At 41.7% G+C, this 24,502-nt stretch overlaps 1 protein-coding gene across 1 annotated transcript in view; it reads right to left on the reverse strand.

Annotated features, from left to right (window-relative positions):
• Window positions 1-24,502, reverse strand: part of CLSTN2 (calsyntenin 2) — a 712,988-nt gene that overhangs the window by 428,783 nt on the left and 259,703 nt on the right. Inside the window, exon 2 of the mRNA XM_065942478.1 lies at window positions 14,664-14,786. Coding sequence (XP_065798550.1) covers window positions 14,664-14,786 — 123 coding nt within the window. The remainder of the gene's footprint in view (window positions 1-14,663; window positions 14,787-24,502) is intronic.

Here is a 24,502-nt window from a genome sequence, read left to right on the forward strand (position 1 = left end):
GTGATGCTTCCTAAGGCCCACTTGACTTATTCCAGGATGTCTGGCTCTAGGTGAGTGATCACACCATTGTGGTTATCTGGGTCATTAAGATCTTTTTTGTATAGTTCTTCTGTGTATTCTTGCCACCTCTTCTTAAAATCTTCTGCTCCTGTCCACAATAAAGGACAGAAATGGCATGGACCTAACAGAAGCTCTGGTATAAGGAGCAGTCAATGAAAAATATTACACTGAAAGCACAGCAGGGCCCAACATGAACCCAGGAGATAATGTGTCCAAAGCAATAAGAGAGGATGTTAGATCAATTTAAGCATGTGATGTAATATGACTCTGCCATTCATTCATTCCACAGACTTTCACTGAACACTACTCAGTGTCAGGTGCTAAGGACACAGAACGGATTGAGACACAGCTGCTCAAGACCAAAGAGACTCATTAATACAATCACAGCCCAGTGTGGCATGTACCATGGCAGAGGAGAGAACTACATGAGCCTGGGACCATGAAGATACCACTCAGAATACAAGAGTCTATTTCTCATGATGTAGGAACCCTGGCAGAGGAGTGATCCTGATACGGGCATTCAGAATTATAAGGCCCCTCTAACCATTCCCCTGCTCTCTGCCTGCACACAATGGGCTGCATTTGGCCCAGGACCCTCTTTGTAAATTAAGTTCAGACATTTAAAGTCATGTCTGATGGATTAGATGTGGACATGAGAAGGGGGGTGAGTGGAGACACCCAGTGGAAACCAGACAGCAGGCAGGAATATCGGAGCTTGTGAGAGAAGCAAAAATCACTATACATGAGACAGAACTCAGATGGCAGAGGGCAGAATCAGTGGCAGATTGGAGTGGAAGGTTATGTGCCACAGCACATCTCTGGCCTGCACATGAACCCTCCATCTCTGAGAAGGGAAGATTTTGTAGTAAAACAGAAAGAGATGTCAACACTAGGAGTCCAAACAATGTTTCTGTGGGAACCCTGAGCACAAGTCGACCAGAAGAGGAGAAATCCTACTTCTTCCTGGGCTGAGAGAGAGGTGATGAGGTGAGGTGATGAAGCCCTATTACATGAGGCCATCAACAATATAGTGGACCCCCTAAGGACAGTGCTAGAGTAACAGGCATCCATAGGTGGGGGGTGATGGAGCACCCACTGGTAGAAGTCAAGGTAGAATACACCAAAAATGGTATGACCAGCCCAGGGCAGATACCATAGGAACAGGGAACAGCACTAAGAAGGGTGGCCCAAAGATGGCCCAGACAGAGACATGGCAGAGGGGCAGGCAGCAGTGACTGTTGCATTTGGCTTCTTAAGGACTCTAGGAGAGACATGAAAAAAAGGGAAAAGGCCAAGGGGTGTTCCTGGACACTGAACTTGGGTCCAAAGAGTGTCATGTTTTTACCCTGGCAACCTTCAGCAAAATGAGCCAGGAGGCAGCTTTGCAAATATGCCCACACTCTTCAAATAGGGTTTTTTTAAACTCTTCCCTGACCTTGAAATTTTCCTATTAGTATCATTAATGAGCAAAAAGAACCCCTGCCACACTGAGATTCTTCTTTCTATTAAAAAAACAACAACAACAGTATTTGTATTTTAATAAAGTCAACAGCCACCCAAGCTGACCATTGCCAGGGATGTCATTTACCATGGCGCTCAGCTGGAACTTAGATAAATAATGATAATTTTTTAAGTTTGTAGATCATATTGAACTTGACTTAATAGGCCCTCTCTCCAAACCTCTGAAAGGATGACTCATAAAAAACTAATTAGTTTATACAGACTGTCAAGGTTCATGGAGGACAGCTGGCCTTTGATGCCTCATCTGTGATTACAGGCAGCTACAAGATCATAAAATCGAGCTCTGAACTCATGCCAAGGTATTCCATGATCTTGTGCTGGACACTGTGCCAACGCAAAAGAGCTGAACTATAAATGCCTGCTTGTGCTCCTGTTCTTTGATTTGGAATCTCAAAACAAGCTAAGACATTTAGGATTTGCATTCATGGGCCCCTGATTCCTGTTAAAGTTAAACCACTGACCTTACAAATCCATGTTCATAATTAATAATTGTGATGGGGCTCAATTCCAGGCCTATTCAATACAGCCACTGTCGTAAGCTACAGAAATAGCTTCTAGAGAAGGGATTAGAAACAGTATTAACTTGTCTAAGCTTGGCTATTAAATGGCCCAATTACAGACAGTTGGAGCTAGTTTTCAATCATCATTGATTTCACCGTGATGATCACTGGTTACAGCTTTTTTAAGAGGATTTCTTCAGTGTTTTCAAATTCCCAGTTCATTCCTCTCTATGCTGTTCCTTTATCTGTCTTGGGTTCTTTTCTTTCCTGTAGCTCAAACAATGCCCCATGCCCTCAACATAGAAAACCACATTGACAGGTGGTTTTTATTTGGCCTCTGGTTTTCAAAGACAGAGACGTACTCAGTTATATCAGGGCAGAGAGTGGAAATCCAAGACCACTCGGGAACTGAAGCCACAGTTCCCATCAGGGACCACTTAGACTCCATTCCCTCTGGTCACATCTGTGTCTCTCTGGGACAGCTGCCTCCTCTCAGTCTGCTGACCAAGCTCTTATACTGTGATTTGCATGTGTCACAGAAGGTTTACCTGCAACCCCCACTCTCTAGCATGGCACCTCAGCATGCAAACAGAAGCCAACTGGCCCACGTGGCCTTTTCTACCCAGGTAGCAGGTCACAGGATGGAACTAGCTGATTCATTGGCCAACTACAGTCAAGTGTCCACCCCATGTCCAGTCACAGTCAGGCAAGGGGGCTGGGTCATGTGGCCTGGAATCTAGCCACCAGGGGCAGTGAGTGTGAAAGTACCATAAACTTGTGATATCATGCTTGTCAATAAGGCCATAGACTGGGAGTCCATTATGCTCAGATGTCTCTGGCCTTGAAACTTGGTGGATGCCTGTGTCTTCTGAATTATTTCTCCAGCAGGAAAAAAAGGCTTTGTTCTTATTTTGTGTGTCTCCTGATTTATTATATAAGGAGACCCTAACTTTGGAGTTAGGTTTGGCCCATTGTCTTTGTTTGAGCTAGACAGAGTCAGGGACACTTACATGGAGATAAATGAAGCTAAGAGTGTCCCCAGGGACTGAGGCCAGGACCTTGACCTCAGGGACATTGTGGCCACTTCTACTGAGTCCACTAGTCATGGGATAGAGCAGAACTAAATGACAGTGAAAGAAAACAGTGGTTCGCAGGGAGCAGTAGAGAGCAGTGAACTGAGGAGCCCTCCTAAGAAAAGAATCACCCTCAGAATGGGGGAACCTGACACTATTTCTCTGGCAGGAATATCAAGATTGCTACAGGTAAGGCAAGTGATGGCTGTGTGCCTCCATTTCTGCCCCTTTTGATGAGAAGTTTACTGAGGCTTGCCTTTCCCTGGAGGCTTTGTGAGGGAAGAGATCTTTCTAGTTCACAAGTCTCTGGATCAAGAAGAGCTACACCCAGACTCGATGAGGATCACAAAATCTTGGGCTTCAAGCCAGATGCCTGACTGGATTCCACTTCTGGGAGTTCCAGGATGCAGTGAGCATATTTTGCATGAAGAAGGGATGTGGATAATTGTAGCCTAAGGGTAGGGAGAGGATGACTGCACTGGTGACCCTAAGTTGTCACCTCTCCAGGCCCTACGGTAGTCTGCTCCTACTCTGGGCTTAACCACGTGACTTGTTTAGCTAGTGGGACAGTAACAAACTGTCAAAAGTTTCTGCAATCAGCACAGGAATATATATGCTCTGGCCAGCCTGCTGACATGCTAAGCCAGTGTGCTGGAAGATTACATGGCAGAGAATGGTGTCATCCCAGCCAAGGCCATCCTAGTGCAGCCAGCCTTCAGTCTACCCACCAGCTGTCCATGGATACCCGAGTGAGCCCAGCTGGGATCAGCTGAGTTTGACTCAGATGAGCAGAGCTGCCCAATCAATAAGTAGACCCATGAGAAAGAGTTAATGGCTCTTGTTCGATGCTCCTAAATTTTGTAGTGGCTGTTGGAGAGCAATACTTAAATGATACATCAGCTTCACCATTTGGAATTACAACTTCACCTTTATTACTGTGTCTGAGCAAATCATACAATCTGATTTAACTTCAGTCTCTCCTTCTATTAAATAGGGATAAGGAGAATGCTTATTTCAGAAAATTGCTGTAAAAAGTAAATAACGCAGTGTGTGTAGAATACCTACTACAGTGCCTGATATGTAGTGTGGGCTCAGTAAGTGTTAGTTAAGGGACTTCCCTGGTGGTCCAGTGGTTAAGAATCTGCCTGCCAATGCAGGGTACATGGGTTCGATACCCGACTGGGGAACTAAGGTCCCACATGCCACAGGGCAACTAAGCCCACAACCTGCCACTACTGCTGAGCCTGCATGCCTCAACTTTAGAGCAGTCTTCACACTGCAATGAAAGATCCCTCATGCTGCAACTAAGACCCGATGCAGTCCCCTACCCACTCAAAATACCCAAAACCTCCCCATAAAATAAATAAATAAATGTTACTTAACGTTCAGTGCTGTGTGCAAGCTGCTTCCTATACGAGGATGTGTGATCAAGGGGACAATTTAGGGTTAAAATCCACCTATTTCTCTACTTGTCAAGTCATGTGCTCTAGTGTGGGACAGTATCTCTCTGAAAGAAGGGGCACCTGTTTCTAACTGGCATAGTTACCACATGGCTGGCAACAACTCTGCTATTATTACGGACTTCATTATTCACTTTTCATTTTGTTTTAGTATATTATCATTCATTCAGAATCCAGGAGACTTGAGATTCTCACATCCAAGGGCTTCTCTCAAGATCTTTCCTAGGGCCAGCATGCAAGTTTTCCAGCCCGGGACTCTACCTCCCTCCTATTAGGGTGACTAACTCACTCCAGTTTCAGGGCCTTCTCAGTTTTGGCACCAAAAGTCCCACAATCTAGGAAACTGGCAGTCCCAGGCAAGCCAACATCATTTTTCTCCCTGAATGTCCCTTGCTCTTCAGTCCTATTGATGGAGAACACCCCACAGTATCCACTGGTTCCCCCTTAAGTGTTAGTTTTACCTGGAACATGACCTCGCCAGTTTTCTCATCTAGAAGGTCAGGGTCACTGGCGGATTGTTTCCTACCACCAGTCAGACCATGAAGTCCAGTCCCTGTTGTCATCCCCTTCTTCCTCCTTGACTGACCACCCCTTGATCCTGTGCTCCTTCCCCTGTATTCCAGCTCGAGTTCCTCCTCTAGCCATCCTTGACCCTCCAACACCAGGAGAGCTTGTGTGACCACACCATGGGGGTCTCCAGCTGCTGCCCAAGAACCTAGTCCAACCAGGCTCCTGTAGAGAGGCCTGGGATACCAGGATTAAGCATAGAGTGTGATAGAGGAGAACTGATCAGTAGAATCTTTAAGATGAGATGAGCCATCTGAAACTTACCAAGGTTGAGCAGATCTATAACCTATAATATGAAAGAAGTTAAAATCAACAACCACAAAAGGCCACATGGCAGGGGACATACAGACAGCTTCAGTTTTGGGTGGACAAAGAAAGAGAATAATTAACAAGAAAAAAGTGGAAGGCTTTGTCACAACTGAGAGAAACAATTCAGGGCAAAGACCCCCAAAGTCATGGGTAATAGAGATCCAGGGAAGCTCCTTAGTCTCCCTTGGGCAGAGTGGCTTCACCGTACAAAGTATGGCAGTAGGAGTGCTGTGTTCTCTCTGCTCACTGAGGCGAGGGCTTCGTGCCCCAGTTTCCTGGCACGAAGGATGATATGATGGCCCCTGTCCACCCCTGTGGAGCTAAGATCTGCCTCCTGAAGTGCTCAGCCCTCAGCCAACAGAAGGGAGAGAGAAAATGCGTGAAAGGAGAAAACTGGAATGAACGCAGTGCCTGTGAAGGGATGACCAAGAAAGGACCCCCATTATGCCCCCAATTCCACATCAATCACTGTCAAGGCTGGCAGCTACCAAGTGGGTAGAACAGAGAACCAAGGAGCAGGGATAAACAACACTTTAATTCCAGAGTGATGGATGCACCAGGTCTTTCTTTCGCCCAGCTGCCTGGCAAACCCCTCTAGCAGCAGCAGAATCAGGAGCATAGATGCAGTCTGATAAGCCTTTCTGCTTCTGGGGACTACACATGAACCTTTTCATAGTCACCCCTGACGCCATCTCCTCCGTGATCACAAGCATCAACTTGACCAGATCTTCTGGTTTATTGACTGGTTGTTGCACCCTCACTTTTTTTCAGCTTTCAAAGAACTCCTGTATTGCTCTCAAATCACAGCTAACCTACAGCTGGAAACTTCCAGATCACAGTCACTATAGTGAGGGGGGACTTCACCATAGGGATGAAGGCCTGAGGACTATGGAGGTGGGACCAAGGACTCTGCCACAGGCTGCAGAGAGGTATGGGACTCCTGTCTAGCCCTTACTTCCCTGTCTACGTCTAATCTGAACCCGGCCATCTGCTTGGATATTGGGCAATCACAGATTATATCAGCAAAAACATTTGACAAAACAAGCTCAAATCTGTCACTGAAAAGAGAACACATCTGTTTTTTTCTGTTTATGAACTAAACCATAAACATAAAATCCTGACTCCTATGTTTATATAAAAAAGGTGCTTTAAACAAACTTGCCCACGGCAGTGTTATTTTTTTAATGGAAAAATCATGTAAACAACTCAAATATACAAAACATAGTAGAAAGGTGAAGTAAACCATGATATGGTCATATGATATATAATTATGCCTACAAGTTAGTATTTTTGAATACGTTTCAATCTGCTTGGAAAATGTTCTGTGAAAAGAAAAAAACACAAAGACTGAACCATACATACTCCAGATGAATAAGAACTATGTGTCTAGACATGAATAAAGATAGTCTGGCAGGGTTTTAGAAGTATGAGTATATTGTTTTATTATTTTTTATTCTTTTTCTTTTGTTCTTTATTTTTATTCTATTCACATGTATTGGGTTGGCCAAAAAGTCTGTTCAGGTTATTCCTGTAGCCTGTCAGGCTTCTCTGTCCATGGGATTCTCCAGACAAGAATTCTAGAGTGGGTAGCCATTCTCTTCTCTAGGGGATCTTCCCAACCCAGGGATTGAACCTGGGTCTCCCACATCGCAGGTAGATTCTTTACCATCTGAGTCACCAGGGAAGCCCAATGCCATCTCCTTCTCCAGGGGATCTTCCCAACCCAGGGATCAAACCCAGGTCTCCTGCATTGCAGGCAGGTTCCTTACTAGCTGAGCCACCAGGGAAGCCCAGGAATACTGGAGTGGGTAGCCTATCCCTTCTCCAGTGAATCTTCCCGACCCAGGAATCAACCTAGGGTCTCCTGCATTTCAGGCAGATTCTCTACCAGCTGAGCTGCCAGGGAAGCCTAAGATGTTCAGTACTTGAATGCATAGATGCTGGTCCATATTTTTCTGTTTCCTGTTTATGCTAGATTCCAACTCTGTGATGTCCAAGACAACAGCCCACATTGTAGATTCCAGAGCTAAGTCTGAACCCAATTCTCTGCCTGGCCTGCTCTGCACTGAACTCTGGTTGAGGCCAAGTGCTGCTCAGAGAACAGGATGGGAGACCAGCCTCTGGTCCTCAGGAATAACCCTGTACACCAACTAACTTGGAACGCAAAGGCACATCCACAGTGAGGCTGACATAGATGGCCCCTCTACTGCTGGGACAAGAGCTCAGAGAGCTGTGGGGTGGGACAGATTGAAGATGGCTGTGTCCAGTGCAGGCTGTCCTGAAGTTGCTGGATGGGGCAGTGATGCCCAGATGCGGCTGTTCCACAGTATCCCTTGTGGTACTCAGGCAAAGTCTTCTTTCACAGTTTTTGCTGCTGCCATAAACTACCTAAATACTTATCTACTTATACTTTTTCTTTAAATTGGGGTTTTAAAACTTGAGTAAATGTATTTAGAAAGAAAAGTAAAAAGCCAGCAATATGTGCCTCAAATAAAGCATAATCTAAATAAAATACAACAAAATGTTATTAAAATTCTAGCACAACATGGTCGCCCATGGAGTGCTATGGGATGGAGCTTGCTCTGTCTTTGTCAAAAAAGACAGATTAGCAAGTATTTGAGAGTGCTAAAGACATTTTGATCCTCCAAACTGCACCTCTCTCCTTGATAGATTCAGAAAGATTTGAAAAAGAACTTAAATGGGAATGACTTAACATGGAATTCAACTTTCTTTAACAGTATGTCCAGGTACCATGGGAATCTTGTACTGCCAGTGAGATATGCCTTGCACACTGGAAAATTGGCAGAGGGGAAAGGAGGCAGGACTTGGAGTCTGAGGGTCTGGAATTGAGTGACAGGGCTTAGCTTGGCAACCTAGAACAGTTACTTAATTTTTCCAAGTCTCAAGGTCCTTATTTGCAAAACAAAATCATAATAGCTGACCCACTTGTTCCACAAGGTTGGTGAAAGGCTTGGATGTAATTCTGTGCATGGAGCACCTTGTGCACACACACCTGTGTGTGTGTGTGTGTGTGTGCGCGTGCGTGCATGTGTGTGTGTGTGTGCACATGTATGCATTTATAACAAAAGAGCACACAGTTCGCAACTAATAGGTTATCCCACAGGGATAAATGATAGGTAGAACATAAGGATATTACTTTTCAACTAAAATTTCTAGAGTTCCACACAACTTATAAATGATTTTCCACAGCATTAGTTTACTGGTTTCCACTTAAGCAGACAATCCAGGCAGCATAGCTTGATGGTATAAGTGGGTGACTACATCAAGCCTTCCAAAAATCCCTGAACTTGCTTTTCTTCTTTCCTTAATATCAGCACCACAGATTACATCACTTCATTATAATCAAGCTAAAATGCATAAACCACAGCTTACTGATGACTGTGAGAATTACTGTTACTCTTGACTGCTCTCATTACTACCATTGCCGGGATTATCAGGACCATGACACACTGGGCATCCCCTGGCTGCTAGTGCTCTTGGCACTTGGTATTAGTATCTTATTTAACCCACATATTAGCCCAGGAGTAGGTATTATGTTCATTGTCATTCAGTCACTAAGTCATATCTGATTCTTGTAACCCAATGAGCTGTAGCCCGCCAGGCTCCTCTGTCCATGGGATTTCCCAGGCCAGAATAATGGAGGGGGTTGCCATTTCCCTCTCCAGGGGATCTTCCCAACCCAGCAATCGAACCTGCATCTCCTGCATTGGCAGGCAGATTCTTTACCACCGAGCCACCTGGGAGGCCCCAGGTGCTGTGTTTACCCCTATTTTATTATATATAAATAAGTTACCCCTCAGAGGAGTTCAGTTCCTTATCTGAGACCATACACCTTGTCAATGGCAGAGCCGAACTGTGAATCCATGTGTCTGATCAGAGCCTGGGACTGTTCACAAGTAGGATTCCTTTATCATCATAAGATACCACGGCTGTACAGACCCCTGAGGAGGGTCTATGCCATCAGGCAGCTGTGGAGTCCAAAGCATGAACAAGGGCCCTGGGTGGGTCCAAAGACAAGGAGGGAGATACATTGGTAGATGCTGAGCAGAACAAGGAGGACCCAGAGAGATAACCATGCAGGAAAATGTGCCTCCTGCTATAACCAGCTAATCAAACCAAGCCAAATCATATCCCAGGCAATTTTCTGGGCAGCCTTCAGAGAGTCACCCAGGCTGAGAAGCCAGCCAATTATGCCTGATCATTCTCTGCAGCCCTATCCTCACAAAAGACAAGTCCAGACTGGCCCAATGTAGACAAATGAGCAGTTCTATTATCTCTGAAAGGCAATCTAAATCCTTTCAAATTTAAAAGTCTCCACAGTTTCCTAACAGGCCTCAGTGGGGCTCATGCAGAATTTAATAAGTTCACGGTGCGCCCAGCTTGCTTTCATTATCATTTTTTTTGCCATGCAGTGGACAGAATTTTCATTATGACTCAAGGATTCTTCTGTATCTGATTCTCTAAGATCGTGTCTGCTGAGTTTAGACATCAGGTTGAGAACGGAGTCAGGTCTAATGGACTGGACTGAGGTCTGAGAGAGCTTTCATTGACTGAGAGAGAGTGTCTCTGCTAATCAGCTGGGGCAGGGATCAAACAGAAATATCACAGGGAAAGGAAACTCACAGCAAGGATAAGAGCCTCGCATTCCACTCCCAGCCCCACGGCTGGCCTACTCTAGGACACTAAGCAATTTTCTCGGGCTCCCTGTGAGTTAGTGATCTCCTCTATGAAAGGAAGAGAAGCACAGTGAAAAGGAAACTCAGATCAACAAAAGTTTTACTATATCTTGAATCATTGCAACATTCTTTAAATTTAACCAATACAACAATCCTGGGAAGCTTATGTATTTATTCGACGAATGAAAAGGGTGAGACTACTGGGACTGCCCTGGTGGCCCATTGCTAAGACTTCATGCTCCCAATGCAGGGGGCCTGGGTTCGAACCTTGGTAAGGACACTAGATCACACATACCACAACAAAAGATCCTATGTGCTGCAACTAAGGCCCGGAGCACCCAAATACATAAACAATTTAAAAAAAAAAAAGACTGAGACTATGTAATTGGTGATTGCATCTTATTGCCATGAAATAAGATTCCGCACCATTAGAATGAGCCATATAGGGTCAGGGAATGAGAGATTTGTGTGAATGTGATTGAAAGTGCATTCAACTTTTCTGGAAAGCAATCTAATGTGTTTCAGAACTTTAAAATATTTGACCAATTAATTCTAATCCTGAAATCCATCCAAATGATAGAATCAGAAATTTAGACACATGTTGTAATAAGAAAGACCAGAAATAGACAAATTGTCCATCATCTCATACCGGTTAGAATGACCATCATCAAGAAGACAAGAGTTAATGAGTGTTGGTGAGGATGTGGAGAAAAAGAAACCCTAAAGTACACTTGATGCAAATGTAAATTGGTGTAGCCATCACAGAAAACAGTATGGAGGTTCCTCAAAAAAGTAAAAACCCGAACTACCATATGATGTAGCAATCTCACTTATCATTATATATCCTAAGGAAATTAAATCAGAGTCTTGAAGAGGTATCTATACGCCCAGGTTCATTGCAGCATTATTCACAATAGTCAAGATATAGAAATCTGTCAGTCAATGGATGAATGAATAAAGAAATATATACAGACATTATTCAGCCATGAAGGAAAGAAGGAAATCCTTCCATTTGTGACAATATGGATGGACCTTGAGGGCAGTAACGGTCAGTGAAATAAGTCAGACAGAATGACAATTTCTGAGATATCACTTATATGTGGAATATAAAAAAGTTGAACTCAAAAAAAAAAAAAAAAGTTGAACTCATAGAAACTGAGCAGAATAGTGGTTAGAAGGGGTTGGGAGTGAGGAAATAGGGAGATGTCAGTCAAAGCGTACAAACTTCCAGTTATAAACCTGGGGAATCTAATGGATCACAGCATGGTGATTAAAGTTAACAATACTGTATTATATAATTGAAAATTGCTAAGACAGTAGACCTTAAATATTCTCACCACAAAAATAAGTGGTAATTATGTGAGGTGATGGAGATGTTAGTTAACACTATGTGGGGGTAATCATTTTGCAACATGTAACTGTGTCAAGGCAACATGTTGTATGCCTTAAACTTACACATTATATGTTAATTATATCTCAATAAAGTTGGAAAAAATAAAATAATAGTAAACTGTAGAATATTCATTGAGTCAGAAATCATGCAGCCATTTAATGAGTTACAGAAGAGTACTTAATAAAATGGCATATATTCCTTAGTTTATCAGGAAAAATAAGTTATTATATTGAATATGAAGTGTGATCAAAATTTTTAGATTAAAACAAAGTAGAACTACGACTGGAAGGAAATATGCTATAATGTTACAGAGGCTTTCTCTGGGAGTAAGAAATGTTCACATATTCTATAATAAACATGATTGTCGTAATCAGGAGATACACAATAAAAGCTATTTTATATCCCTGGATTTTGTGTTTACCCACAAAATGCTATCATGATTTTTATTTAAATGAATGATACCTTACATAGCAAATTTTTATTAAAAAACTTTTTAAAAGGGGGGACATCTCAAGAAAAACCAAACAAAGCAAAAGTGACATGGTTGGATCCATCCCCCCATGAGCTTATAGCTCATCTCACTGGCTAAGTGCAAATAAAGACCACTGGGATGAGGGTGGAAAACCTGACACACAATACCAGAGCAGTTGATAAGGGGCACCAAAAGCTGCAGATGACTTCGGGAAGTGATGGAGCTGCTAGATATGAATTTTTCAATTTTATGAGAATGATAGGAATCTGAAATAAATCTTCAGTATTTTCTTTTTAAGATAAATGTTTTGAAATAAATGCCTGCAGCGTGGATGGATGGTTAGTGTCTATGTCCTGTCTTAGAGCCGATCATAAATAATGCTGAGAAAAATAGCTTTGACCATTCTAAAAAGCACCTTTATTTTTTACTCTTAAGAGCTTATATTTTTGATGCGTTAAGCTGGATTTTTTAAAAAATTCAGCTGTAAATATCAAGAGGAGTGTAGAGATTGTCTTCAGAGAGACTACTCGGGGCTTCACTTAGAAGCTAATCTTACTTTCAAGAAGTGTCAGAAAACCTGTGCTCACATTTAATGGTTAGAATTCAACTCCAAGTTTAGAGTATTTGATGGATTTAGAATTGAAGAAAATCCTTTGGTCAGTCTTCAAGTGAAATGATTAATTGTCCTTTAGGTCAACAACCAAGGAAGGTAAATCATTATAAATCCAAACTTCCCAATACCAGATTTGCTTAAAAAATTTTCTTCCCACTTTGGTCTTTACATTATAGAGTCTACAACTTTACTGTAGAACAGCTTGGTCAACAAGCTCAGTTTCCTAGTTCACTACTGGATGAGAACAGCGTTACACTGATGCAGACACAATGAATACTCAGACACATCCTTCATCTTTTTAAGTGTTAGCCTCACTACACTACAGTGACTTAACAGCATCCATAAACTTCTCATTTAATATGTCATTAATTTTCTCTCTTGTGTCTTAAACAGGGTTCACACTTGAATGGAAAGATGAATAAAGGACCTGTACATACTCTGTCTAACCAGGGAAGCCATGACTCAGTACTTCAGATACTTCACATCTGGCTCATCAAGATAAACCAGAATCCTGCAGTTTTATGCAAAATATCTCAACTTCTAAATGTTGTCTCTATTTCATTTTTTAAAGCACACATCACATGCCAGTTCAAATATTTCCATAATGCAATTTTGCTAGTGTTTGTTTCGAGGGTTGGTGAGAATTGCTGATTAACCCCAATATAGTTTAGTTATGTCCAAGAAGGGGATGAGTTGGAATATTCCCGGGACTGACAAAGAAGGTCTGGGGAAGACATTTCATCTTTTTGTGGAAAAGACAGCATGGGATTTACACTGCCAAGTGGCGTTTAGTTGAGTTGGGACCTCTAAGGATGGCTGGAAAATATATGGAAATGTCCCAACTCTAAACACCATGGAAGTCAAAGTTAGGTACTCATTGTGGCTATCATTCTGCATAAAATAAAGATGAAGCCTTCTTCTGAGAGTCTCCCTCATGCTCTGCAAGAATGCTTACGGGTTTATCTTCACATATAGCTGAATTTCCCTATTTTATTCACCCCTCATTCCTTACTTTATAAAATGTTCTGTAACGGAAAAAAAAGGCCTTCACAAAGCTTATCTCTTAGAAGTGTGAAAAAGCCATTTTTTTCTGCCCAAGTAGCTCATAAAGTAACAGACACACTGTCAGAAAAAATAGACTTCATCATGGTGAAAACCTTAGCTTGGCACCCATCTATCATAAAGCAATCTTCCAGAAATCTTGAAAACCTTCATTAAATTTCCTGTCTTCCTCCTGACAGTTATAAAATGTTAACAATATCACTCATGATGTAGGCATCTTCAGAAATTCTTTGTCCAACCCCACCTCCCCTTGTCATCACCCACCCCCTTTTCTTTGCCAAAATCTATGGAAACATGAGATATAGCCATCTTCTTCACACACCCTTCTAGGGATTTGGCCCTTGCAGGAGGTTAGAGGAGGAAGCAGTGGTCATCTTGATGACACTGACTAGGCTCTTTAGCTACAAGCTACAAGGACAAAATGGCCCTGCCTCCAGATTCCTTCTCCAAATGGGACACCCATTTTGAAGTTCAAGGACATGATCCTTAACAAATAACTCCTGATACTTTTTTCTTTTCTTTTTCTCTTGTCAATCCACCAAGTTACAAGTCTTTATCTGCCCATGATCGTGAGTAGTGGGGACAGTGGGTCACACATCTTCTCATGTGTATGAGTCATCTTTCTAGAGGAAAAATTCCCCTATGGACCTTGCTGGCCCAACTTTTCCAACTCCAGGGACCACTTCAGCAATATATCATACACCATCCCTCAGAAGAAGAAGATATAAGGGTCCTTCATTGGAGGCAACACCAAGAAGAAAAACCAGAAGGAGGTACAGAATTTACACCAGGAATCAGAAGAAATGCCCAGTTTTGAAAGCACAAACTCATCTGTGAAAGGCACAGGTGGTGACAACAGCAAAAAAGTCTTTGTGGAGGTTTCTCAACACACCTCTCAAGTGAGTGGGGCCCGACCATGCTAAGCCATCATCTCACCTGCAAAAGGAACTGGTGCATCTTTATCCAGGGCGACCAATGGTGGGTCCAAAATGACTGTGTCGTTGTTCTCTGTTATGACTCCGTGATAGGAAGTCTCAATCCATGGCTTGTGCTTGTTCACTGGAAAACAGTGGAAACAATAAAACAAAGACTGACTTTTAATATCATCATTTGAATAACTAATCCATAATAATATTATGAATTTGGTAAAATCCCATTATTTCTATTTCTAGATGCCTAGCATGTATGTTTATGTGTCAGTCAGTCAGTCATGTTCAACTCTTTGCGACTATCCAACCCATGGACTACAGCCCGCCAGGCTCCTCTGTCCATGGAATTCTCCAGGCAAGAATACTGGAGTGGGTTACCATTTTCTTCCCAGGGGATCTTTCCAACCCAGGGATTGAACCTGGATCTCCCGCATTGCAGGCAGATTCTTTACCATCTGAGTCACCAGGGAAGCATGCAGATGCCTAGTATAGATATTTTAAATAATTGATCCAAAGCTTTATATCTCAAATGCCACTATCTATTCATAAATGTTTCAGAGTTAAAGATTGTTATCAATCAACAAAATAGTAGATTACAACTGCATACTGGGATTTTTTACCTCAACCTTATCTGATCTATCACTAGAAATTATACTGAACTTTATATACATATATATGGATAAGTACCAAAATATGTGTGAAGATATAGCATGTATTTGAATATTTTCTGATCAATGAAAGATTGAGTCTATCCAAATTGTCTAAATCACCTAGCATTTGAAGTTGTTCTTCAATAATTTGACCAGCTGAATGATACACTATATAGTATACAATTAATACAGTTAAAATATGTTTAGTAGTTGAGGTATATCCTCCCAAAACATTGTATTCTTAACCTCCAGTACCTTGGAATGTGACCTTATTTGAAGATAGAGTCTTTATATAGAGGTAATAAAGTAAAATGAGGTTATTAGGGTGGGACCTAATCCAAAATGACTGGTGTCGTTATGAAAGGGGGAAATTTGCACACAGAGAGGGACAGACATAGACACAGGGAGATCACCGTGTGAAGACTGAAGCTGTGCTTCCACACCTGAGGAACTACCGAAAGCCACCAGGGAGACTTTCAGAGCAGGCATGGTCCTGCTGACAATCTGATTTCAGACTTTTGGGCTAGCACTGTGAGACAATAAACCCCTGAAACCTATTTCTGAAGATTGAATCAAACCCAGGGAAGAGAGCCCCTCTGCCTAGAGCAGGTCTTAATGTGGCAGCGGGCTCATCCATGCTCACACATTGGCATTCAAACCAGTGCTTCATTATGGACTCTGGAAGAATTACAGCCACTCTGGGCTGTCCCCATGCTCCTCTGCTCTTTTATTAGCCATCAACACAAATGAAATGTAAATAATTTGCAACTGTTAGGAAAAATAATTAATCTTTTTTTTCCTTTAATTAAACCCAGGGGCCTATTCATTAGAAATGTGTACAAAAGATATGCCTGGAGCTCACCCAATGCTTCAGATTCATGTGCCACTGGGCTCAGTGGCAGACAACAGAATCTAGAGTCAGAGTTGCTGGGTTTCAGCCCTGGCTCAGTCACTTGAGGGCTGATCCCCTGCAAGTCCATTGGCCACTCAGTATCTCAACTCCCTTGGTTGTAAAATAAGGATGATGACACCACCCATAGGGTTGTCATGTCATTCAGGTGTCCTGGGCTGGATACTTAGCCCCTGACTTTTCATCACTCAGATTCACCCCTGCGCTTTGTGCAGTGACAGTGTCTATAGGAAAGGTGCTTTATAGACCCTAATGTTGAGAAGTTGACACTTCTTCCTCATTAGTTAGGCTTTTCCTCTTTATCACTACTACTAGTTGAGTACCTACCACACATTAGGCATTTAAGATACATTCTTTAGTCTTCCCACAACCCCTCTAGATACCCCTTCACATCATCATACAGGTGAGCAACAGTCTCAGAGGGGCTTAAATTTCCATTTTTAGAAAATAAGAAGGTTCATTGTCCTAAAATTTCTTCATTCCTCTCCTACTTTCTAACTTCCTTCAGACCTATCTCAATTTTTGTTTTGTCAACGTCAATAAACATTTGCATCTTGATGAGTAACCCAAATGAAATCTTTGCTTTGTGTATAGATCAAATCCTCAGGGTTGCAAATCAGTACATACAACTGACATTATTTTGATTATGAGGATAAAGTCCATGGCTAATCCAAGTATTGGGCAAGGATTACTTCTCCTTCTTAGAGGTCCAACTGTCAATTCAAGAACATCATTCCTTGTATCCAGACCAGTTGGATTCTTGATTCATTTATTCCATCAAATGGCTGAGTTGTCCTCCATTTTAACTAGCATCATATTTGGAACCAGCCTCCTTTGTATATTTTTGGTGTTCTGAACTTAATGATTTTCTTTTTTTATTTTTGTCAAGTAATGAAACAGAGGAATTCTTCCCCACATCCTGACAATACTAGAGATTTTAATCTTTCCATATATTCCTTATCCCTCATTTGTAAAATAGAGACACTTACTTCATTGGAATAGTGTGAAAAACTGCACGATTATTTAGTCAAAGCTAGTACCCCTGGTACAACGAGACATTTAAATACTCTTAAGTCCCTCTAGCTCATCTCATGCTCTGAGTGGTTGAGATGTACCTAACACTTCAGAGGTATTTAGCTCAGCTTCATTCATTCAACAAATATCTATGGAGTACTTAAAATGCGCAAAAAGAGTCTAAACATTGGCAGTAAAATGGGGAAAAAATGTCGCTGAAAAGAGCATTTGACAAAATTCAACATTCGTTTATAACTAAAGCCACTAGCAAATAAGGAGTAGAAAGAAACTTACTCAGCTAAAAAATTTTTATAAAAACCTATAGCTAAAAGCTAACATTGTAATGATTAAAGAGTGAGTGTTTACCCACTCAGTTTGGAAATGAAAAAGTAAAATTGTTTTTATTCTCAGAGAACATGCTCATCAGTGAAGCAAATTCTATGGAATCTACAAAAGTGCCACTAGAACTAGTATATGAGTTTATGAAAGTCACAGGATAGAAAGTTGATTTATAAAAATCAATTGTATTTCTATGTGTTAGAAATAAACAGTTGGAAGTTTAAATTTAAAAATATGAATAGTATAGCATCAAAAACCACAAACATTTAGAAATAACTTTCACAAAATATATGCAAGATCTGTATATTGAAAACACTAAGATATTGCTGAGAGAATTTAATGAAGACCTGGAGAGGTCTTAGTGGTAAGATAGGCAATGTTCACAATTTAGTAAACTTGATATAGTTAAGATGTAAACTTTGTCCTACTTGATCTGTAAGTGTCAATGCAACACAAGTCAAAATAATAGTAGAATTTTTAAAATGGATAAGCAGTTAATCCTAAAATTTTCATGAAAAAGACCTAATATAGTCAAAACAATTTTGAAAAGAAGAGCAATGTTAGAGGACTTAAACTACTTGATTTTAAAACTTCTTATAAAGCTACTCTAATCAAGACAGTGTGATACTAACATAAAGATAAGAATAGCATTGAAACAAGTATGCTATCAAGGGTGAAACAGATCACCAACCCAGGTTGGATACATGAGACAAGTGCTCAGGGCTGGTGCACTGGGAAGACCCAAAGGGATGGGATGGGGAGGGAGGCGGGAGGGGAGATCGGGATGGGGAACACATGTAAATCCATGGCTGATTCATGTCAATGTATGGCAAAAACCACTACAATACTGTAAAGTAAATAGCCTCCAACTAATAAAAATAAATGAAAAAAAAAAATAGACATATAGGGCAAAAGAAAGACTGAAGAGTATAGAAACAGACATACATACATAGGGTCAATTAACTTCTGACAAAGGTTCCAAGATAATTCAATGGGGGAGAAGATAATCCTTTCATTAAATGCTGCTTTGGATATCCATAAGTCAAAAAAAAAAAAAAACCACCCTTCAATCCTATATACTACACATCATACACAAAAACTGTCTCTAAATAGATCATAGTCTTAAATGTAGGAGCTATAATTACAAAACCTTTAAAAAAAAAAGTATAGGAAAAAATCCTGAGTATCCTTAGGTTAGGCGAAGATTTATTAGAAGGGACAAAAGCAAGTATGAATTATAAAAGATAAAGTTGATTCATTCAACTTTATAAAAGAAGTAGGAGAAAACATTAAATAGGCATATCTCATAAAGGGCTTGTATCCAAATTTTAAAAAGTACTCATACAAAACAAAGACAAATAATCTGTTTTCCAAAGGGCAAAAATGTGAATACACTTATCACCAGAGCAAATATATAAACAGCAAATAAGAATGAGACGAGATAGTCAGCATTAATAGCTGTCTGAGATATGTAAGCTAAAGCCACTGTGGGATATCACCATGTAACTGCTAGAATGGTTAAAATGAGACTGACAATACCAAGTTGTGATGAAGATGTAAAGCAATTGAATCTCACCCATTGCTGGTAAGAATGTAAAATAATAAAATCACTTCGAAAACAGTTTAGCAATTTCTTATAAAATGGCTCAGCAACTCCATTCCTAGCATTTACCCAAGAGAAATGAAAACATAAATTACATAAAAACCCTTGCAGGTAAACGTTCATAGACTTTTTGTTCAGAATAGTGCCAAAGTGGAAACTAAAGTGGCCATCAACTAGCAAATGGATAAACAAATTGCAATATATCCATAAAATGGACACCTACTCAGCAATGAAAAGAAATCAACAACTGATCCAGATGACAAAATAGGTGAATCTCCAAAGTATTTCACTGGTGAAATGAAAGAAGTCAGACACAAAAGACTACATGCTGTGTGATGCCATTCATATGACATTCTAGAAAATGCCAATTGGGACAGATAACAGATCAGTAATTGCTAGAGTCCGCTTGCCAAGGAGTACAAGGAACTTTCTGGGATGATGGAACTATTCTGTATCTCAATTGTGGTGATGGTTACACCTCTGTGTGCCTTGTTGAAACTTACCAATATGCATATTTAAAAAGAGTGAAGTGTATTGTGTGTAAATTATACTTCAATAAATATGGGACAACAACAAAGTCCTTATCCTCAAGGGACTCTCAGAGTAGAAAAGGATCCGTGATACCAGGATAGTAAGAGATAGGTAAGAAGAGGAAAAGAAGAGTGCTTTGGAAAAAGAGAGGAGAAGCACTCATCTAACCATGGTAATCCAGAATTAACTCCTGGAGAAAGCAGATTCGAAGTCAAAAGCAGGGGGAATTAAGCAGCGATACAGGATATGGAGGGTCTCAAGCAAAGGAATATTGCAGGGGCAAGGACTCAATGGTAATGCACCTGCTACACCACGGGGGGTGGGTGGAGGGAGGAATAGGAATAGTTACATTTGGCTGCAGACTACAGTTTGAGGGGCAAGGCCAGCCAAGAGGCAGGACTGATGGATATCATCTACATCAACTAGGGATTACTGTCTTGCACACAATCATCCAGGAACTGCCTCCAAACTCTGTCTTCAAGCTACACTGGAGAACCATCTCTTCTCCAGAAAGAAGTAATAGATACTGACACTGGTGTCTTGCCCATAATTTCCTATTTAATCTCTTCCCTTCCCTGACAAATGCTTTGCCTTTGTATTTCAACAGACCGAGGCCAGTCAGCACATGCTTTGCTCCATTTGGTTGTAATTTCAGAACTGACTTCTCATCAGTTCTTCATAAGACAATGTCCCTGTTGGCTGTACAACTCCTCTCGAGGTTGAACTCTGTCCTTTCCACAACATTTCAGCCTCTGGAAAATGCCTGCATCTTTGCAACTATACAGAGGAAACACCAGTGTGATATTTCTGCTCCATTTACACAGAAATTAGGTCTTGCACCCCCCTCCCCCCTGCCATGCACCCTTAACTAGAGCACAGATGCACCCTGAGAATACTCCTTGGCTCTTGTCTCTCTGCTTCCATCTCTGAAACACTGCATTTAACACTCAATCCAAGCTCCAGTGCCAAGTGGTTGATGATTCATTCTTTGAATCTTCCTACTTATACCCTACAGTTGACCCTCTGGCCATTGCCAGGCTCCTTGAACCTCAGAACTACAATACTTCCTCCTGGGTAAAAGTGAATTGTGAGTAAAAACACACCATACTGCTTGCAAAATGCTCCAGTGAGGTTAACTACATCCTAGTAAACAGGTCACTCTAATTACAGACTGTTCTTTTCCTTCTTCTGTCCAATTTCCCCTCTGACTTCATCCCCTGGTAGAGCTGCCTAGACCAGGGAATTTGTGAGTAGAGTAGGCTGCGCCAATTAATTGGATCTTTAAACTTTCATTTAAGAGGCTGAGAAACTATAATGTGTTTGGTAATGGGCACTTAAGGTGAAAGTTCATAAGGAGTTGGGGCTGGTGTTCATGTAGTGATCACCCAACCCAACATTTAGAAGGAGCTGGAAAGCTATTAAAATCCAAGAAAGCTAATCAGCCAGGAGACAGAGAATCTGGTAGCCAACATACAGAGAGAAGAGAAGTACCCTAAGAGGCTGCAGGGGATACACAGGCTGCTCCCCACGCCTGTTCTCCAGTCCAGGACCCGCTCATCACACCTTCACTAACTTGCCAGCCTGCTTCAGGGTGTCCGGGGCTGACAAGTGAAGCCTTTCAGTAATTCTTCCCCCAACCATCATTTTTGAAAATTTGTACTAGTTTGAGTGGGTGTCTGTTCTTACAATAAAATGCTTCCTAACTACCATAAATGTCATAGCATTTCAAAAAGTATTTTTATTCCTTGCTTGGGAGTGAGGGTGGGATAGGATCTCTGTCTCAGTGGAAGTAAGCCGCCTAAGGGCAAATCTGGTCCTGTGCTTCCCTGCCTCGGGTCCATCAGCAGTTCTCCTGCTCTCCAACCACAAGATCATGGAAGCCACCCAAAGACTCTGGCTCCCTCCATGACCCATGGCTTTGCCCTTATGGTATTGACTACCCCTCTCCTCACACTCCTTTCTCCTGGCTCCTGTCTGTTCATCCTCCCAGATGTAACACCAGCCCCACCTCCTCCAGTGGTCCTCCTCTGAACCCCTCATCCTTCTGTACTGCCTGCTCTCACATTATAGGATTGCTGCATTGCCATCAGCTGGTTCCTTGCCTCTCCTTCCCCCAATTCATGGAGAGGGAGCATCCTAGTCACAATGATGTCCACAGGTCCTGGCACAATGCCCAGCACCTTGACAAATGAAGTCAGCATTCCTTTGCTTTCCCCACACCTCCAACGCCTAAAGCAATTAGCAGCACTTTAATTCCAATGAGCAAGTATTCTGACATCACCCAAATAGAAAGAGGGCGTGTCTCTCAAAACAGGGTGGAATTTGCCATCACTTAATTAGTGGCAATATATATCTCTTGCTAGAGGTACCAATTAGAGAGTTTTAAATGCAAATCCCATGTGTGTGACACACATGGAAAGATTCACAAAAGATGAATCTTAAGTTACACTGCTTTAATTGGGTTGAAAAAGTGAGGAAGAGATGGTTGAGTCATTATTCCTTGTCTACTTGATGGCTGCAATCAGTGAGTGGACCAGTGCTTCCCTTCCCTTCCCCTCTCCTTTTGATAGGGACAGAGTAAAGGGACAAAGCAGATCATTTAATAGTTAATCTCATTAGAAGATCTAAGTAGAGAGAAAAAAAAGTATGGAAAACCCCTGTAAGTTAATGATTATTCAAGAAAGCAGGTTTGCTTAACCACAAAACCAAGCAGGCTTGCTTAGCAACAAAACTCTGCAATAGAAGCAAGAGACATGCCCCAAAGAGTAAAACAATAGTGGCATGAGACCCACATCCTGCCCAATAAGCTAAGTTAATGACCCCTAGGTTATGCTCTCTGCACACATTAAAAACCAATAATTTATGGAAAAGTGACATTTAAAAGTCAAAGACCCTCATTGTACTGAGACCTGAAATAATTTTCCACAGTGCCATGACAGTCCTGGCTTGATCATGGACCAGGAACAAAACAACTCCTTTACCCAACCTGGGAGAGGAGCTGATGGTGGAAGCATGACATCTACTCAAGAATGAGGAAGAAGGTGGTTTCTTCCCTCTCCCCACTCTTCTTTGATCATAAAACTATAGCCCACTAAGTTCTCAGGGCATGGCACCCCCTCGCTCACCTACCTATAAGCCTCACAAGCATCCTATTCTAATAAATCACTTCTTATCCATCATCTTGCCTCTCACTGAACTCTTTCTGTGCTGAGACATAAAGGACTGGAGCTCCTCATAGTCTCCCTACTCCTGAAAATGCCACCTCATGGTTTCACTTTCCTTCTGTCCATCTTTCCATACATGTATCCACCATTCCTATTTTTCCTTTCTTTCCATCTGTCATTTGCTATCCATAAATACTCAATTGTTTAGAGTGTGGGTTATCTCAAAGTCATGAACTAAATTGCCCCAGCCTGAGGACGACCCATATACCACTATTCCAGTGCATACTGGCATGTGGATCAGGAGAAAGGCTAGCCAGCTCTGTGTGTGTACAGGAGAATTGTAGAATCTCACAAAAGTGAGATTTTTCAGTTGTCTCTAAAGAAGCCATCCAAATAAAGCCAATTTCCCAAAGGTTGCCCTAAGACAGACATCGAGATTGGGTTCTGGGCTTAATGCCATGGTCCTGACACTATGTAACTAACAGGTTATCTTAGTCCATTCTTTCAATCGTCCTAGACCTCTGCTTGCCCTCCTTTATAAAATGGAGGTAATACCAATCTCACAGGGTTATTGGGAATATTGACTAAAAACTTATTCACAACTTAAAAGTTCAGAATTATGTTTTATTCTGTAGGAATTTTTAGGACATCAAGCCCAGGAGGCAGCATCTCAAGTAACCCTGAAAGGGATTACCCTCGTGGTCCAGTAGTTACAACTCTGCACTTCCAATGTAAGGGATAAGGGTTCACCTCCTAGTTGGGGAAACTAAGATTCTCACATGCTATGTGGTGTAGTAAAAAAAAAAATAAAAATACTATCCAGTCAAGTCACCCTGAGAGAATTGTTCTCAGGAGGCAAGGGGGAAAGCCAGGAAACATAGGAGTTTTGCAACAAAGGGCAGGTAGTCAGAGCATCAGAAGATTACTCTCAATTAAAGATGATTAATTAAACCATGTATCTCAAGTGAAGAAATTTAGCGCTCTTCTATGTATAGAAGAATGCAAGAGTCTAGACTCACTGACATCATTCCTTTGATATGCACCTCAGCTCTCTGGGCCAGTGTCCTGTGCTTTCTCCTCCTGAGTTTCCCCAGAGAGCACCTTAGGGAGGTGGCTGCAGTCTGATAGCTGCTAGATGGCAGGTGCTCTTTCCTTCCTGAGCTTCCTTAGGGCTTGCTGGCTCAAGTTGGAGGGCTGCAATTGCTGATGACTCTGACATCTTTGTTTACTGATACGGCAGGCAATATTCCACTTACCAGGAGGAAGATAAAACAAGGTGCCAGATCAGAGCTGACTCAGTGGAGATGAGCATCTTAAATGTCCCCAGCAGAGGCCCTTCTGATTCTGAATCTCAACACCCACAGCCTGTCAAGACCCACATGGGACCCAGCATGCCCCCAGACAGGCAATGCCCTAAACACCCAATAAGTCTAGCAGTGGGCTGGGAAGATACTAGATTAAGTCTCAGAAGAAGATTGGGAGCCCAATCAAGAAAAAAAATCTTTTAGAATAGGAATGTGGCAGGAGGAAGATGCCCCCCAACCCAGGGGTAAGTGGGGTAAATTCGTTCCCTATGGACAGAAACTCCAAAATGTCAATAGCAGGACAATTGAAGGAGAAGGCTGGGCCCTGCTC

Source organism: Muntiacus reevesi, chromosome 8 (genome assembly GCF_963930625.1).
Source record: "Muntiacus reevesi chromosome 8, mMunRee1.1, whole genome shotgun sequence".
In the NCBI taxonomy this organism is placed as follows: Eukaryota; Metazoa; Chordata; class Mammalia; order Artiodactyla; family Cervidae; genus Muntiacus; species Muntiacus reevesi.